This window comes from Pseudophryne corroboree, chromosome 1, assembly GCF_028390025.1.
Source record: "Pseudophryne corroboree isolate aPseCor3 chromosome 1, aPseCor3.hap2, whole genome shotgun sequence".
Taxonomy (NCBI): Eukaryota; Metazoa; Chordata; class Amphibia; order Anura; family Myobatrachidae; genus Pseudophryne; species Pseudophryne corroboree.
The window spans coordinates 846,148,320-846,166,377 of record NC_086444.1 but is presented as its reverse complement, the minus strand read 5'-3'; the positions used below and the strand labels follow the sequence as shown (position 1 = coordinate 846,166,377).

The 18,058-nt window shown below is 46.0% G+C and overlaps 1 protein-coding gene across 2 annotated transcripts in view; it reads left to right on the top strand.

The window, feature by feature from the left end:
• Window positions 1-1,648: 1,648 nt before the first annotated feature.
• LOC134912656 (uncharacterized) overlaps window positions 1,649-18,058 on the top strand; it is a 54,785-nt gene continuing 38,375 nt past the window's right edge. The window contains exons 1-2 of one of the 2 annotated variants that reach the window (XM_063919929.1): window positions 1,649-1,791; window positions 11,463-11,605. In XM_063919929.1, the coding sequence (XP_063775999.1) occupies window positions 11,471-11,605 (135 nt within the window). In that variant the 5' untranslated portion in view covers window positions 1,649-1,791; window positions 11,463-11,470. Of the gene's footprint in view, window positions 1,792-9,932; window positions 10,034-11,462; window positions 11,606-18,058 lie in introns of those variants that run through there. The other variant, XM_063919928.1, reaches the window with a different exon arrangement.

Genomic DNA, 18,058 nt, shown 5'->3' with positions numbered 1-18,058 from the left:
CGTCTGACAGAGCTCTGGCTCACCCCCACTACCCGAGCCTGGCAGCCTGTTTACAGTTTGACTGCTCAGGACACCAGGGTGGGGGGTGGGAAGTGTGAGCACTGAAGGGAGAGAACAGGAGGCTGGCCGGCTACACTTATGTACTCTGGCCACCAGTGTCCACACAACCCTAATAACTGACGGCGTGAGAAAGGAAAGACGTGTCTGTGAGATTACGTCAGAGATGTGTGATTGATTTTTGTGTTAAACTTGGCTAAAGCAGAAATGAGACTCATGAAATGTTACGGCAAGCATATGGTGTCGAAACAATTCGCCATGCTGCAGTATTTCGTTACTGGAGGTACTTCAAAGGGGGTAATACGCGAGTGGAACAAAAAAAAGCTATATATATTTTTTTTATATTTGTAAACATTTTTTTTTTATATATATTTTTTAAACATCGGTTAATCACCATTGGACCAGGACCATCGCGACTTTGATTACCCAGTGGCTGCTCATCTGAGAAATTAGAGGGCTGAAGGGAGGGGTTAACTTCCATAAATTTAATTTTCGGAGGTTTGACCGCAAGATAGGCTGTGCTGCATCCCGCCCATTGGCCCTCATTCCGAGTTGATCGGTCGCAAGGCGAATTTAGCAGAGTTACACACGCTAAGCCTACGCCTACTGGGAGTGAATCTTAGCTTCTTAAAATTGCGACCGGTGTATTCGCTATAATGCGATTACTAACTACTTAGCAGTTTCAGAGTAGCTCCAGACTTACTCTGCCTGTGCGATCATTTCAGTGCTTGTCGTTCCTGGTTGACGTCACAAACACACCCAGCGTTCGCCCAGGCACTCCCACCGTTTCTCCGGCCACTCCTGCGTTTTTCCCGGAAACGGTAGCGTTTTCAGCCACACGCCCCTGAAACGCCGTGTTTCCGCCCAGTAACACCCATTTCCTGTCAATCACATTACGTTCGCCGGAGCGAAGAAAAAGCCGTGAGTAAAAATACTTTCTTCATAGTAAAGTTACTTGGCGCAGTCGCAGTGCGAACATTGCGCATGCGTACTAAGCGGATTTTCACTGCGATGCGATGAAAAATACCGAGCGAACAACTCGGAATGAGGGCCATTGTTCGGTGATCATCAGACAATGGACATAATTCAGAAAAAGATTGCAATTGCAAAGCAGCTTTGTAAATGCAATTCAAAGCAATGCAAATACAGGAGGAGGTGCATCCCACCTCCTTCCTGCATTTGTGATGCACTCACATATGAGATGAACATCATGATCATCGGGTTACTAAGGCTTGCCGAGGCCGATGCAGTCCTTGGACTCGCCACTACCAGGAAACAGGCAACGCTGGCTGCCCCTTCCCCAGAACGTCTCTCTGTCAATCAGGCAGAGGCATTTGCATCCCTGTGATGTGATCGCAGGACCCGTTCTACACATGCACATAACAGGTCCTGCCAGGGCCGGACTGGCCATCTGGCACTTCTGGCAAATGCCAGAAGGGTCGATGGCCACGTGGGCCGGTCCAGCCGAGCAGCAGCAGCAGTTTGCTTCTGAGCCGAGGAGCCGTGAAACGTGCTACGCCCGCCCACTTCTATGTCATCAGCTGAACTGTCCGTCCACCGAACGGGCTCTCTAGCAGTCTGCCCCACGTGACGGCTGTGGACTGTAGCATGCAGCTGAGAAGCCCCACATACACAAAGCAGACGATGACACTAGCTGCTGCTGGTGGGAGCACAGCACAGGAGGTGATTGCAGTAACCCCCGTCTGTCCAAGCATAGAGATAACAAGGCTAAAGGTAAAACAGCGGGCAGTACATACACTTGAAGAGTGACTATTGGTGTTAACCCCTGCAGTGCCTTTCAGCTGTGCACACAAGCTAATGCCTTTATAAAAAGGCTGAGACTACCCCTTTTCACCTTCATTATTTAACCTGTAGCGCAGTCCAATTTGCTAGTCATTTAATATTAAAAAGACTTTGTGCTTTTAAAGGAAATTACAAGTATCACTGCTTGATGGTTCTGTACAAAGGGCAATTTCATTTGCTGAGTCCTATCCATCTCTTTTGTATTCCACATTGCACAGCACAGTCACTGGTGGGACAGAACTAAAGGTCCATAAACACTATGCGATATCACACACGATATCACTAATTTTCAGCTTTCTGAGCGATATTGTTTGTGATATCGCCAGTGTGTATGCTACAGACGATGAATGATGTGCGCTTCCACACTTCGTTATTGTCCACCTTTCGGCGGCTGTGCATGCAGTTCAACTTGGTAAATCTTGCTTGCAGCAAAATAGGTCATCTTACCCTGCTGCCTTTCTCTCTCCCTAGTCCCTACTGTATGCCCTTGCTATCCCTCTCTCTGTCACTCTCCCTAAGTCCCTGCTGTCACTCTCCCTGAATTTTGTCTCATTCCATGTGGCATAATGTGAATTTCGGCTCATTCTGTGTGCTACAATGTGAATTTCGGCTCATACCGTGTGCTATAATGTGAATTTCGGCTCATTCTGTGTGGTATAATGTGAATTTCGGCTCATTCTGTGTGGTATAATGTGAATTTCGGCTCATACCGTGTGCTATAATGTGAATTTTGGCTCATTCTGTGTGCTATAATGTGAATTTCGGCTCATACCGTGTGCTATAATGTGAATTTCGGCTCATTCTGTGTGCTATAATGTGAATTTCGGCTCATTCTGTGTGGTATAATGTGAATTTCGGCTCATACCGTGTGCTATAATGTGAATTTCGGCTCATTCTGTGTGGTATAATGTGAATTTCGGGTCACACTGTGTGGTATGTGAAAGGGGCACCAGTACTAGATAGTATAAGGGCTCCTACTATTGTGGTGCATAATGTGTATAAGGGGTATATGGTGTGGTAAACTACAATGAAGGACACGCCCCATTTTGAGTGTCCATGCCCCTTTTCTGAAGCGCACGCGCCTTCGGCGCGCGCTTGGTTACAACCTTTATTTCTCTATCGTCCTAAGTGGATGCTGGGGTTCCTGAAAGGACCATGGGGAATAGCGGCTCCGCAGGAGACAGGGCACAAAAAAGTAAAGCTTTACTAGGTCAGGTGGTGTGCACTGGCTCCTCCCCCTATGACCCTCCTCCAGACTCCAGTTAGATTTTGTGCCCGAACGAGAAGGGTGCAATCTAGGTGGCTCTCCTAAAGAGCTGCTTAGAGAAAGTTTAGTTTAGGTTTTTTTCTTTACAGTGAGTCCTGCTGGCAACAGGATCACTGCAACGTGGGACTTAGGGGGAAAGTAGTAAACTCACCTGCATGCAGAGTGGATTTGCTGCTTGGCTACTGGACACCATTAGCTCCAGAGGGATCGAACACAGGCCCAGCCGTGGAGTCCGGTCCCGGAGCCGCGCCGCCGACCCCCTTGCAGATGCTGAAGCGGGAAGAGGTCCGGAAACCGGCGGCTGAAGACTCCTCAGTCTTCATAAGGTAGCGCACAGCACTGCAGCTGTGCGCCATTTTCCTCTCAGCACACTTCACTGGGCAGTCACTGAGGGTGCAGAGCGCTGGGGGGGGGCGCTCTGAGAGGCAAATATAAACCTTATACAAGGCTAAAAATACCTCACATATAGCCCATAGGGGCTATATGGAGATATTTAACCCCTGCCTGACTGGAAAAATAGCGGGAGAAGAACCCGCCGAAAAAGGGGCGGGGCCTATCTCCTCAGCACACGGCGCCATTTTCTGTCACAGCTCCGCTGGTCAGAACGGCTCCCAGGTCTCTCCCCTGCACTGCACTACAGAAACAGGGTAAAACAGAGAGGGGGGGCACATTAATGGCTATATATATATATATATTAAAGCAGCTATAAGGGAGCACTTAATATAAGGATATCCCTTGTATATATAGCGCTTTGTGGTGTGTGCTGGCAGACTCTCCCTCTGTCTCCCCAAAAGGGCTAGTGGGTCCTGTCTTCATTAGAGCATTCCCTGTGAGTTTGCGGTGTGTGTCGGTACGTGGTGTCGACATGTATGAGGACGATATTGGTGTGGAGGCGGAGCAATTGCCAAATATGCAGATGTCACCCCCCAGGGGGTCGACACCAGAATGGATGCCTTTATTTGTGGAATTACGTGATGGTTTATCTTCCCTTAAACAGTCAGTTGAGGACATGAGGCGGCCGGACAATCAATTAATGCCTGTCCAGGCGCCTCAAACACCGTCAGGGGCTGTAAAACGCCCTTTGCCTCAGTCGGTCGACACAGACCCAGACACGGGCACTGATTCCAGTGACGACGGTAGAAATTCAAACGTATTTTCCAGTAGGGCCACACGTTATATGATTTTGGCAATGAAGGAGACGTTACATTTAGCTGATACTACAGATACCGTAAAACAGGGTATTATGTATGGTGTGAAAAAACTACAAACAGTTTTTCCTGAATCAGAAGAATTAAATGACGTGTGTGATGAAGCGTGGGTTGCTCCTGATAAAAAGTTGATAATTTCAAAAAAGTTATTGGCATTATACCCTTTCCCGCCAGAGGTTAGGGCGCGCTGGGAAACACCCCCTAAGGTGGACAAGGCGCTCACACGCTTATCCAAACAAGTGGCGTTACCCTCTCCTGAGACGGCCGCACTTAAGGATCCATCAGATAGAAAGATGGAAGTTATTCAAAAGAATATATACACACATGCAGGTGTTATACTACGACCAGCTATAGCAACTGCCTGGATGTGCAGTGCTGGAGTAGTTTGGTCAGAATCCCTGATTGAAAATATTGATACCCTAGATAGGGACAATGTTTTACTGTCGTTAGAACAAATAAAGGATGCATTTATCTATATGCGTGATGCACAGAGGGATATTTGCACACTGGCATCTCGGGTGAGTGCTATGTCCATTTCAGCCAGAAGAGCCTTATGGACACGACAGTGGACAGGCGATGCGGATTCAAAACGTCACATGGAGGTTTTGCCGTATAAAGGGGAGGAGTTATTTGGAGTTGGTCTATCAGACTTGGTGGCCACGGCTACTGCCGGGAAATCCACTTTTTTACCTCAAGTCACTCCCCAACAGAGAAAGGCACCGACCTTTCAACCGCAGCCTTTTCGCTCCTACAAAAATAAGAGAGCAAAGGGCTTGTCGTACCTGCCACGAGGCAGAGGAAGAGGGAAGAGACACCAACAGGCAGCTCCTTCCCAGGAACAGAAGCCCTCCCCGGCTCCTGCAAAAACCTCAGCATGACGCTGGGGCCTCTCAAGCGGACTCGGGGACAGTGGGGGGCCGTCTCAAAAATTACAGCGCGCAGTGGGCTCACTCGCAGGTAGACCCCTGGATCCTGCAGATAATATCTCAGGGGTACAGGTTGGAATTAGAGACGGATCCTCCTCATCGTTTCCTGAAGTCTGCCTTACCAACCGTCTCTTCCGAAAGGGAGAGGGTGTTGGAAGCCATTCACAAGCTGTACGCTCAGCAGGTGATAGTCAAAGTACCCCTATTACAACAAGGAAAGGGGTATTATTCCACTCTATTTGTGGTACCGAAGCCGGATGGCTCGGTAAGGCCTATTCTAAATCTGAAGTCCTTGAACCTCTACATAAAAAAGTTCAAGTTCAAGATGGAGTCACTCAGAGCAGTGATAGCGAACCTGGAAGAAGGGGACTTTATGGTATCCTTGGACATCAAGGATGCGTATCTACACGTTCCGATTTACCCCGCACACCAGGGGTACCTCAGGTTCATTGTTCAAAACTGTCACTATCAGTTTCAGACGCTGCCGTTCGGATTGTCCACGGCGCCTCGGGTCTTTACCAAGGTAATGGCCGAGATGATGATTCTTCTTCGAAGAAAAGGCGTATTAGTTATCCCATACTTGGACGATCTCCTAATAAGGGCAAGGTCCAGAGAACAGCTGGAGACAGCTTTAGCACTATCTCAAGAGGTGCTAAAACAACACGGGTGGATTCTGAATATTCCAAAATCCCATTTAATCCCGACAACTCGTCTGCTGTTCCTAGGAATGATTCTGGACACGGTTCAGAAAAAGGTTTTCCTTCCAGAGGAAAAAGCCAAGGAGTTATCCGATCTGGTCAGGAACCTCCTAAAACCAGGAAAAGTGTCAGTACATCAATGCACAAGAGTCCTGGGAAAAATGGTGGCTTCTTACGAAGCAATTCCATTCGGCAGATTCCATGCAAGAATATTCCAAAGGGATCTGTTGGACAAATGGTCAGGGTCGCATCTGCAGATGCACCTGCGAATAACCCTGTCACCAAAGACAAGGGTGTCACTTCTGTGGTGGTTGCAGAAGGCTCACCTATTAGAAGGCCGCAGATTCGGCATTCAGGATTGGATCCTGGTGACCACGGACGCCAGCCTGAGAGGCTGGGGAGCAGTCACACAAGGAAGAAACTTCCAGGGAGTATGGACGAGTCTGGAAAAGTCTCTTCACATAAACATTCTGGAACTAAGAGCAATCTACAATGCTCTAAGCCAGGCGGAACTTCTCCTGCAAGGAAAGCCGGTGTTGATTCAGTCGGACAACATCACGGCGGTCGCCCATGTAAACAGGCAGGGCGGCACAAGAAGCAGGAGTGCAATGGCAGAAGCTGCCAAGATTCTTCGCTGGGCGGAGAATCACGTGATAGCACTGTCAGCAGTGTTCATCCCGGGCGTGGACAACTGGGAAGCAGACTTCCTCAGCAGACACGATCTTCATCCGGGAGAGTGGGGTCTACATCCAGAAGTCTTCAACATGTTAATAGACCGTTGGGAAAGACCAATTGTAGACATGATGGCGTCTCGCCTCAACAAGAAACTGGACAAATATTGCGCCAGGTCAAGAGATCCACAGGCAATAGCTGTGGACGCACTGGTAACTCCTTGGGTGTACCAGTCAGTGTATGTGTTTCCTCCTCTGCCGCTCATACCAAAGGTATTGAAGATCATACGGCAAAGAAGAGTAAGAACAATACTAGTGGTTCCGGATTGGCCGAGAAGGACTTGGTATCCGGAACTTCAAGAGATGCTCACGGACGAACCGTGGCCTCTACCTCTGAGAAGGGACCTGCTACAGCAGGGTCCCTGTCTTTTTCAAGACTTACCGCGGCTGCGTTTGACGGCATGGCGGTTGAACGCCAGATCCTAAAAGGGAAAGGCATTCCAGAAGAAGTCATTCCTACCTTGATTAAGGCACGGAAGGAAGTCACCGTGAAACATTATCACCGCATTTGGCGAAAATATGTAGCGTGGTGCGAGGATCGGAGGGTTCCGACGGAGGAATTCCAACTGGGTCGTTTCCTACATTTCCTGCAATCAGGATTATCTATGGGTCTCAAATTGGGATCCATTAAGGTTCAAATTTCGGCCCTGTCAATATTCTTCCAAAAAGAATTGGCCTCTGTCCCTGAGGTCCAGACTTTTGTCAAGGGAGTACTGCATATACAGCCTCCTGTGGTGCCTCCGGTGGCACCGTGGGATCTAAATGTAGTTTTAGATTTCCTCAAATCCCATTGGTTTGAACCATTGAAAAAGGTGGATTTGAAATATCTCACATTGAAAGTGACTATGTTACTAGCCCTGGCCTCTGCCAGGAGAGTATCTGAATTGGCGGCTTTATCTTATAAAAGTCCTTATCTAATCTTCCATTCGGATAGGGCAGAACTGCGGACTCGTCCGCATTTTCTCCCTAAAGTGGTATCAGCATTTCATCTGAACCAACCTATTGTGGTGCCTGCGGCCACTAGCGACTTGGAGGACTCCAAGTTGTTGGACGTTGTCAGAGCCTTAAAAATATACATTGCAAGGACGGCTGGAGTCAGAAAATCTGACTCGCTGTTTATATTGTATGCACCCAACAAGTTGGGCGCACCTGCTTCTAAGCAGTCGATTGCTCGTTGGATTTGTAACACAATTCAACTTGCACATTCTGTGGCAGGCCTGCCACAGCCTAAAACTGTAAAAGCCCACTCCACAAGGAAGGTGGGCTCATCTTGGGCGGCTGCCCGAGGGGTCTCGGCATTACAACTCTGCCGAGCAGCTACGTGGTCGGGGGAGAACACGTTTGTAAAATTTTACAAATTTGATACCCTGGCAAAGGAGGACCTGGAGTTCTCTCATTCGGTGCTGCAGAGTCATCCGCACTCTCCCGCCCGTTTGGGAGCTTTGGTATAATCCCCATGGTCCTTTCAGGAACCCCAGCATCCACTTAGGACGATAGAGAAAATAAGAATTTACTTACCGATAATTCTATTTCTCGGAGTCCGTAGTGGATGCTGGGCGCCCATCCCAAGTGCGGATTATCTGCAATACTTGTACATAGTTATTGTTAACTAATTCGGGTTATTGTTAAGGAGCCATCTTTAAGAGGCCCTTTCTGTTGTCATACTGTTAACTGGGTTTAGATCACAAGTTGTACGGTGTGATTGGTGTGGCTGGTATGAGTCTTACCCGGGATTCAAAATGCCTCCCTTATTGTGTATGCTCGTCCGGGCACAGTACCTAACTGGAGTCTGGAGGAGGGTCATAGGGGGAGGAGCCAGTGCACACCACCTGACCTAGTAAAGCTTTACTTTTTTGTGCCCTGTCTCCTGCGGAGCCGCTATTCCCCATGGTCCTTTCAGGAACCCCAGCATCCACTACGGACTCCGAGAAATAGAATTATCGGTAAGTAAATTCTTATTTTTTCCATACCCCCACTTCAACATTTCCACTTCAACCAATGGTTGTGTGTATTTTAATACAGAATGATGTACACTTGTATGTTGTTATAATATTAATTATATTTGTAAGAGCATAGACTAAGAAGTAGGAGGAGTCGGGAATAGTAAGGGGAGGAGTCAGATGCTGACACCGAGGTGGGCCTGTGTGCTTCAAAAATGCCAGGGCCTATTTTTGGTCCCAGTCCGGCCCTGGGTCCTGCACATGCGCAGTTTCCCGACCATCAGGTTCAATATCCTCCCATACTGGGCCGAACACACATGAGGGGACCCTGTTTTGAAAGAGGGAGGGTCTCATGTTGGTCCTGACACTGCTGCCAAATTGACATATACAGTATACATGTGTTACTTTAAAACAAGCAGGGAATACAACAAATAAGTATATTACTTTGCGTGCTGAGTCTCTGTGATTTCTTCTTATAGAAGTTGCTGAGGTTATCTTTCTTATATATATACACACACATAAAAAATATAAGTCTAATAATTTGAACAATCAATTATATCCACCAGTGTAAATTAGCTAGGATTCCAATCCCAGCTTAATAGACAAGATTGTCGCAAATTGCACTGAGCTATATTGAAAAGCTGCACTGTGGCTTTATGGTTATTGATTAATTGGCCTCTTAGGAAATAAAAAGTAATTTTTTTTTGCTATTCCACAAATGCCTAGCATTGAATCTCTGCCATATGCTGTTGCGATGTACAACACACATAATTATGTTTTACCCTTTACTGTCAATGCATGAGGAATTACATTTGTCAATGGGATCGTACTATGGGGGTAATTCCCAAGTTGATCGCAGCAGGAAATTTTTTAGCAGTTGGGCAAAACCATGTGCACTGCAGGGAGGCAGATATAACATGTGCAGAGAGAGTTAGATTTGGGTGGGGTGTGTTCAATCTGCAATCTAAATTGCAGTGTAAAAATAAAGCAGCCAGTATTTACCCTGCACAGAAACAAAATAACCCACCCAAATCTAACTCTCTCTGCAGATGTTATATCTGCCACCCCTGCAGTGCACATGGTTTTGCCCAACTGCTAAAAAATTTCCTGCTGTGATCAACTTGGAATTACCCCCTATGTAAGCTGCAGGCCCCACATTTTGCTGAGCCAGGCCTGTATAAATCATACTGTGGTCAAGAAGCCTAGGGAAAGGCAGGGCAAAGGGAGTGGCTCAGAAATGTGCTTCTTTGCACAGGCCATAGATACACAGTATGTAATGTGATACTTTGAACGTGGTTGTGTAATTTGGTCCTCCCCTGCATGATTGCATCACCAAGACAATGTGCAAACACACTGTATTACCACAGTCCATTAAGAAGGTGTCGGCTAGCCTCGTCCTCCAGGTAGGGATTTCTTTTTTTGTCTAGCAATTACAAGGGATGATCTGTTAATACCTGCCTTACTAACATGTTTTTGAACATGATGTTTAATGTTAAAGTGTAAAGACAGCATTCAGACATAATTTAATTATTTCCCTTTAATAAGCTGAGTTAGTACTGTGAAAGTCCAACATATTTTAATTGCTTTGTAAAGATTTTAGTGACAATGTGGGTCATTCCGAGTTGATCGCTAGTGAAAAATGTTCGCAGCGCAGCGATTAAGTGAAAAAGCGGCACTTCTGCGCATGCGGCACAGAGCGCACACGCGACGTACTTTCACAACAGCTGATGTATTTTTACACATGGTCTAGCGACGCTTTTCAGTCGCAATGGCAGCCGCAGAATGATTGACAGGAAAGGGGCGTTTCTGTGTGTCAACTGACCGTTTTCAGGGAGTGTTCCAAAAAACGCAGGCTTGCCAGGAAAAACGCAGGTGTGGCTGGCCGAACGCAGGGCGTGTTTGTGACGTCAAATCCGGAACTGAATGGTCTGAAGTGATTGCAAGCGCTGGGTAGGTCTGGAGCTACTCTGAAACTGCACAATTATTTTTTGTAGCCGCTCTGCGATCCTTTCGTTCGCACTTCTGCTAAGCTAAGATACACTCCCAGAGGGCGGCGGCTTAGCGTTTGCACGGCTGCTAAAAACAGCTAGCGAGCGATCAACTTGGAATGACCCCCAATATACAAAGTGCCTTCACAGAGGTCCTTTTCATTAACACAAATTTCACTGATTTATACTCTGTATTAAAATAGCTTTTGTGTAATATTTCACACATACAATATACAACAGCGAATAAAAATGAGATATTGTACCTAAAATCCTAAAGCAATATCATTTAATAGCGAACCCAAACATTACAGCATACAGTATACTCGCTGACAAAAGTCATGTAACTACATGCACATGTACAGATAACCGCATACTGCAGACACATAAGTACAGTTTTGAATAAAACTTTCAACCCAAAATGCTATAATCTAACTAAAAACAGCATTTTGCAACAGTCACACATGTAGAAAAAAAAAACTAACAAAACAGGATACTTCACATTTTTGGCATACAAAGAATTACTCTTTGATATGGATAGTAAATAAGAAATAACAGCCTTCACTTATTAAGATACGTGATTTACATGTAATAAGCCTGGAGAAGGTATAAAGAAGTGATAAAGCAGTGATAAGTGCAAGGTGATAACGCATCAGCCTATCAGCTCTAATATGTAAATTGACAGTTACGAGCTGATTGGCTGGTGCATTATCACCTTGCACTTATCACTGCTTTATGCCTTCTTCAGGCTTAATACATCTGCCCCCATGTGCGGCACCTTCTTACTTTTAACAAAAGCTTAATTCTGACAGAATCATATAATAAAAAACTATTGTGCCACAAACAGGTATCAAAATGAAACTATCTATTCTTGGAGCTACTGGCCAGACTGGATTGTTCTTGGTTTCCCAAGCCTTGCAGGATGGACATCAAGTAACAGCTATTGTGAGAAATGTCAGTAAAATGACTATTCAGCACCAAAATCTTAAGGTAAACAATAATAAATTCACCTAATGTTTTTGATAATCTGGTACATTTTTTTTTTCATTACAGTTAATAACAATATAGAAACAACCGACTGTTTAATATGTAAAATAGGTTTCTGAGTAATTTTGTAGTGCTCGTTTTGGTGTGAATTAGCATATTATGTATATCATGTACAGCTAACTATTGTATATGTTCCAACTGTCCTGATTTAAAATGTATTCTGTGGGTCAGAAAGTTGTGATGCCTCTTACGTTTACTGTTGCTTAGATGGTCCTTATGATGATAAATGGGGGTTTTGAGTGGGGGAGGTAAGCATACCTCCCAACATCGAAAGGCTGTAATGCTGGACTCCTTGTGCAAAAATCGGGACAGTTGGGAGGTATGGGTAAGGGGTAGATTGGAACTTAAGAAGATCTAGGCCCACCCCCAGGGTTCAGCTACACCTTTGTTGGGAAATTGCCATGCCTGAAATTTTAGCATTCTATTGTATAATATAGAGATGAGCGGGTGCGGTTCCCTGAGAACCGAACCCTACTGGACTTCACGTCCCGAGCCCAGATCCGAGTCCGGCTCGGGTTTTCCTGCCTGACTTGGAAACTAGAACGAGGCAAAAACGTCATCATCCCGCTGTCGGATTCTCGCAGGAATTGGATTCCATATAAGGAGCCGCGCGTCGCTTATATTTTCACTCCGGTATTGGAGAGTGTAGCGTGAGGACGTGTCTCCATCCTCAGTGTCCTGCATCAGTACAGTGGTAGTGTCTTGTGCTGCATCAGTCCAGTCACAGTGGTAGTGTTCTCTGCTGCCATATGTCCAGTGCTGCTGTATAAGTCCAGTCCAGTGGTGCTGTGTTTTGCTGCATCAGTCCAGTGGTAGCGTCTTGTGCTGCATCAGTCCAGTCACAGTGGTAGTGTTCTCTGCTGCCATATGTCCAGTGCTGCTGTATAAGTCCAGTCCATTGCAGTGGTGTTGTGTTGTCACGCATCAGTCCAGTGGTGGTGTCCCTGTGCTGCTGTATATGTGCAGTGGTACTGCTGCATATGTCCAGCGGTACTGTTGAATAAATCCAGTGCATATGTCCAGCGGTACTGTTGAATAAATCCAGTGATACTGCTGTATATGTCCAGTGGTACTGCCATATAATTCCAGTGATACTGCCGTATATGTCCAGTAGTACTGTCGTATAAATCCAGTCCAGTGATTCTGCCGTATAAGTCCAGTGGTACTGCCGTATATGTCCAGTGATACTGCCGTATAAATCCAGTGATACTGCCATATAAATCCAGTTGTACTGGCATATAAATCCAGTCCAGTGATTCTGCCGTATATGTCCAGTGAAACTGCTGTATAATTCCAGTGATACTGCCGTATATGTCCAGTGATACTGTCATATATGTCCAGCGGTACTGCCGTATAAATCCAGTGATACTGGCGTATATGTCCAGTGGTTCTGCCATATAATTCCAGTGATAGTGCGGCATATGTCCAGTGGTACTGGCGTATAAATCCAGTCCAGTGGTACTGCCGTATAATTCCAGTGGTACTGCCGTATAATTGCAGTGGTACTGCCATATAATTCCAGTGAAACTGCCGTATAAATCCAGCCAGTGGTACTGCCGTATAAGTCCAGTGGTACTGACCTGTGCTGTATATTATTTACTCCATTTAAAGGGGTTATTAATATTTAATCCAAATAGTTTTTACAGGGTTTGCCCTGTGTGGTGTAGGGATACGCTGTCCTGTGCCGCATATTGTGTTGTATAACTCCAGAAAAATAATGGAGAACAAAAATTTGGAGGAGAAAATAGGGAAAGATCAAGAGTCACTTCCTCCTAGTGCTGAAGCTGTTGCCACTAGTCATGACATAGACAATGAAATGCCATCAACGTCGTCTGCCAAGACCGATGCCCAATGTGATAATAGAGGGCATGAACAATCCAAAAAGCAAAAAGACCCCAAAAAAATAAATTTAAATGGTCTGAGGGCAATTTACGAAACGGAGTGGCAAGAAACGGCTATGGCCCTGGCCTATATTCATGACTAGTGGTTCAGCTTCACATGACGATGGAAGCCCTCATTCTCCCGCTAGAAAAATGATAAGAGTTAAGCTGGCAAAAGCACAGCAAAGAACTGTGCGTTCTAAGATGGTATCACAAATCCCCAAGGAGAGTCCAATTGTGTCGGAGGTTGCCTGACCTTCCCAACACTGGACGGGAAGAGGTGGCTCCTTCCACCGTTTGCATGCCCTCTGCAAGTGCTGGAAGAAGCACCCACAGTCCAGTTTCTGATATTTAAATTGAAGATGTCACTGTTGAAATACACCAGGATGAACATTTGGGTGTTGCTGGCGCTGAGGAGGAAGTTGACGATGAGGATTGTGATGGTGATGTGGTTTGTTTAAATCAGGCACTGGGGGAAACAGTTGTTGTCCGTGGGATGATTAAGCCCATTGTGATGCCTGGGCAAAATACCAAAAAAGCTACCTCTTCAGTGTGGAATTATTTCTCCACAAATTCGGACAACAGGTGTCAAGCCGTGTGTTACCTCTCTCAATCCGTAATAAGTAGGGTAAGGACATTAACCACCCAGGAACATCCTCCCTTATACGTCACCTGCTGCGAATTCATCAGAAGTCAGTGTCAAGTTCCTAAACATAGGGTAAGAGCGTAGGCAGTCCACTGACACCTAAATCCCTTCTTCCTCTTGTACCCAAGCTCCTGCAAGCCACACCAACAACTCCCTCAGCGTCAACTTCCTCCTCAGTCAGGAACGTCAGTAGTCCTGCAGGCCATGTCACTGGCAAGACTGATGAGTCCTCTCCAAACTGTGATTCCTCCGGAGGACCCTTAAGTGGTACGCCTACCCCTGCTGTTGTTGCTGGTGGGAGTCAATCGTCATCCCAGAGGGGAAGTCAGAAGACCATTTGTACTACTTCAGCTAAGCAATTGACTGTCCAACAGTCCATTGTGAGGAAGATGAAATATGCCAGCAGTCATCCTGTTGCAAAGCGGAGAACTGAGGCCTTGACAGCTATGTTGGTGTTAGACGTGCGTCCGGTATCCGCCATTAGTTCAGTGGGACTTAGAAAATTAATGGAGGTAGTGTGTCCCCGGTATCAAATCCCATCTAGGTTCGACTTCACTATGATACCGAGAATGTACAGAGACGTCAGACATGTGGACAAGTGGAACAGGTCAGACTAAGGACTATATGATTGTGACAGGCCACTGGGTAGATGTATTGCCTCCTGCAGCAACAACAGCGGCGGCACCAGTAGCAGCATCTCGCAAACGCCAACTCGTTCCTAGGCAGGCTACGCTATGTATCACCGCTTTCCTTAAGAGGCACACAGCTGACAACCTCTTACAGAAACTGAGGAATATCATCGCAGAATGGCTTACCCCAATTGGACTCTCCTGGGGATTTGTGATATCGGACAATGCCACCAATATTGTGCGTGCATTACATCTGGGCAAATTCCAGCATGTCCCATGTTTTGCACATACAATTAATCTGGAGGTGCAGATTTTTTTTTTAAATGACAGGGGTGTGCAGGAGGGGCTGTCGGTGGCCCAAAAAATTGCGGGCCACTTTTGACATTCAGCCACCGCGTGCCGAAGACTGTAACGCCAGCAAACACTCCTGAACCTGCCCTGTTATCACCTGAAGCAAGAGGTGGTAATGAGGTGGAATTCAACACTCTATATGCTTCAGAGGATGGAGAAGCAGCAAAAGGCCATTCAAGCCTATACATCCACCTACAATATAGGCAAAGGATGGGGAATGCACCTGACTCAAGCACAGTGGAGAATGATTTCCATCTTGTGCAAGGTTCTCCAACCCTTTGAACTTGCCACACGTGAAGTCAGTTCAGACACTGCCAGCTTGAGTCAGGCCATTCCCCTCATCAGGCTTTTGCAGAAGCAGCTGGAGAAATTGAAGGAGGAGCTAAGACGGAGTGATTCCGATAAGTATGTGGGACTTGTGGATGGAGCCCTTCATTCGCTTTGCCATGATTCAAGGGTGGTCAATCTGTTGAAATCAGAGCACTACATTTTGGCCACCGTGCTCGATCCTAGGTTTAAAGCCTATGTTGTATCTCTCTTTCCGGCAGACACAAGTCTGCAGAGGTTCAAAGACCTGCTGGTGAGAAAATTGTCAACTCAAGCGGAACGTGACCCGTCAACAGCTACTCCTTCATTTTCTCCCGCAACAGGGGCTGCGAGGAAAAGGATAACATTTCATAGCCCACCCGCTGGCGGTGATGCATGGCAGTCAGGAGCGAGTGCTGACATCTGGTCTGGACTGAAGAACCTGCCAACAATTACTGACATGTCTACTGTCACTTCATATGATTCTGTCACCATTGAAATTATGGTGGATGATTATATGAGTGACAGCATCCAAGTAGGCATGTCAGACAGTCCGTACATATACTGGCAGGAAAAAGAGGCAAGTTGGATGCCCTTGCACAAACTGGCTTTATTTTACCTAAGTTGCCCCCCCTCCAGTGTGTACTCCGAAAGAGTGTTTAGTGCAGCTGGTAACCTTGTCAGCGATCGGTTTAGGAGGTTACTTCCACAAAATGTGGAGATGATGATCATCATCAAAATTAATTATAAATTCCTCCGGGAACACCTTTACCAGCAGTTGCCTCCAGAAAGTACACAGGGACCTGTGATGGTGGATTCCAGTGGGGACAAATTAATACTCTTTGAGGAGGATGTACACACTGAAAGGGGTGAGGAATCAGAGGATGAGGTCAACATCTTGCCTCTGTAGAGCCAGTTTGTGCAAGTAGAGATTGATTGCTTATTTTTTGGTGGGTGCCTAAGCAAACCAGTCATTTCAGCCACAGTCGTGTGGCAGACCCTGTCGTTGAAATGATTGGTTTGTTAAAGCGTGCGTGTCCTGTTTATACAACATAAGGGTGGGTGGGAGGTCCCAAGGACAATTCCATCTTGCAAATCTTTCTCTTCTTTGCATCGTGTGCTGTTTGGGGACTAGTTTTTTAAAGTGCCACCCTGTCTGACACTGCCGTACAACTCCAGGGGTACTGCCGTATAAGTCCAGGGGTACTGCCGTATAAGTCCAGTCCAGTGGTGCTGTCTTGTGCTGCATCAGTCCAGTGGTGGTGTCCTGTGCTGTATATTATTTACTCCAAATAAAAGTGTTATATACTTTACTTATATTATCCAAATAATTTTTACAGGGTTTGCCGTGTGTGTGTGGTTTAGGGGTACGCTCTCCTGTGCCACCAATATTGTGTGTATACTGTATATTACATCTGGGCATATTCCAGCACATCCCATGTTGTTTGTACCGCACACTTGTGTCGCTTAGCTTAGTCATAAAGCTACCTCATTGCACCGCTTTTTCTTCTTTGCATGATGTGCTGTTTGGGGCCTCGTTTTTGAATAGTGCCATCCTGTCTGCCACTGCAGTGCCACTCCTAGATGGGCCAGATGTTTGTGCCGCACACTTGTGTCGCTTAGCTTAGTCATACAGCCACCTCGGTGCAACCTTTTGGCCTAAAAACAATATTGTGAGGTGTTCAGAATAGACTGGAAATGAGTGGAAATTAATGTTATTGAGGTTAATAATACTGTAGGATCAAAATTACCCCCACATTCTGTGATTTTAGCTGTTTTTATGTTTTTTTCAAAAATCATCCAGATCCAAAACCAAAACACGAAAGGGTGGTTTTGGCAAAACCAATCCAGATGCAAAAAACAAGCATTAAACCAGAACCAAAACACGAAAAGTGCCCGCCGCACATCTCTAGTATTTATAACTTTTTTCTTTGAAAATACTGATTGTCCCACCATTTAACTTTAGCTTAGCAAGGTGCTGATTAATTTTTATTAAAAGGGAAAATCCATGCATTTTTTTCACTATGATTCATGCCCCACCCTCTAAACAAGGGGTATGGATCACAGGGTTGACAGTCATTAGGTCGACCGCTATTGGTTGACATGACAAAAAGGTCGGCATGTGAAAGGTCAACATGGTCAAATTGACAATGGAAAGGGTTGACAGGAACAAAAGGTCGACACTGGAAAAGGTGGATATAAGAAATGGTCAATACAAATTTTTATTTTTTTTGGGTGTCATTTTCACCATCACAGCACATAGAAACCCCAATTACTGTACCGATTCACTCTCCATGCTTCGGGCAAGGTGCCTCGCTCTGCTATTGCTGTGCTCGGCACAGGTTACTATTCCCAATCGTAGTCCACATGGATGGTAAAGTATGAAAAAGGGGAAGAAAATGAGCCCCCCCCCAAAAAAAAAAGATGTGTTGACCATGTGTGTGAACAATCTGCATCTGTTGACCTTTTGTACCTGTCGACTTTTTACATGTCGACCATTAGTGACTGTCGACCTAATTAAGGTCAACCTACTGTCCGGATACCATAAACAAGCAGAAATGCAGTGGTCCCATGTTTAGCATCC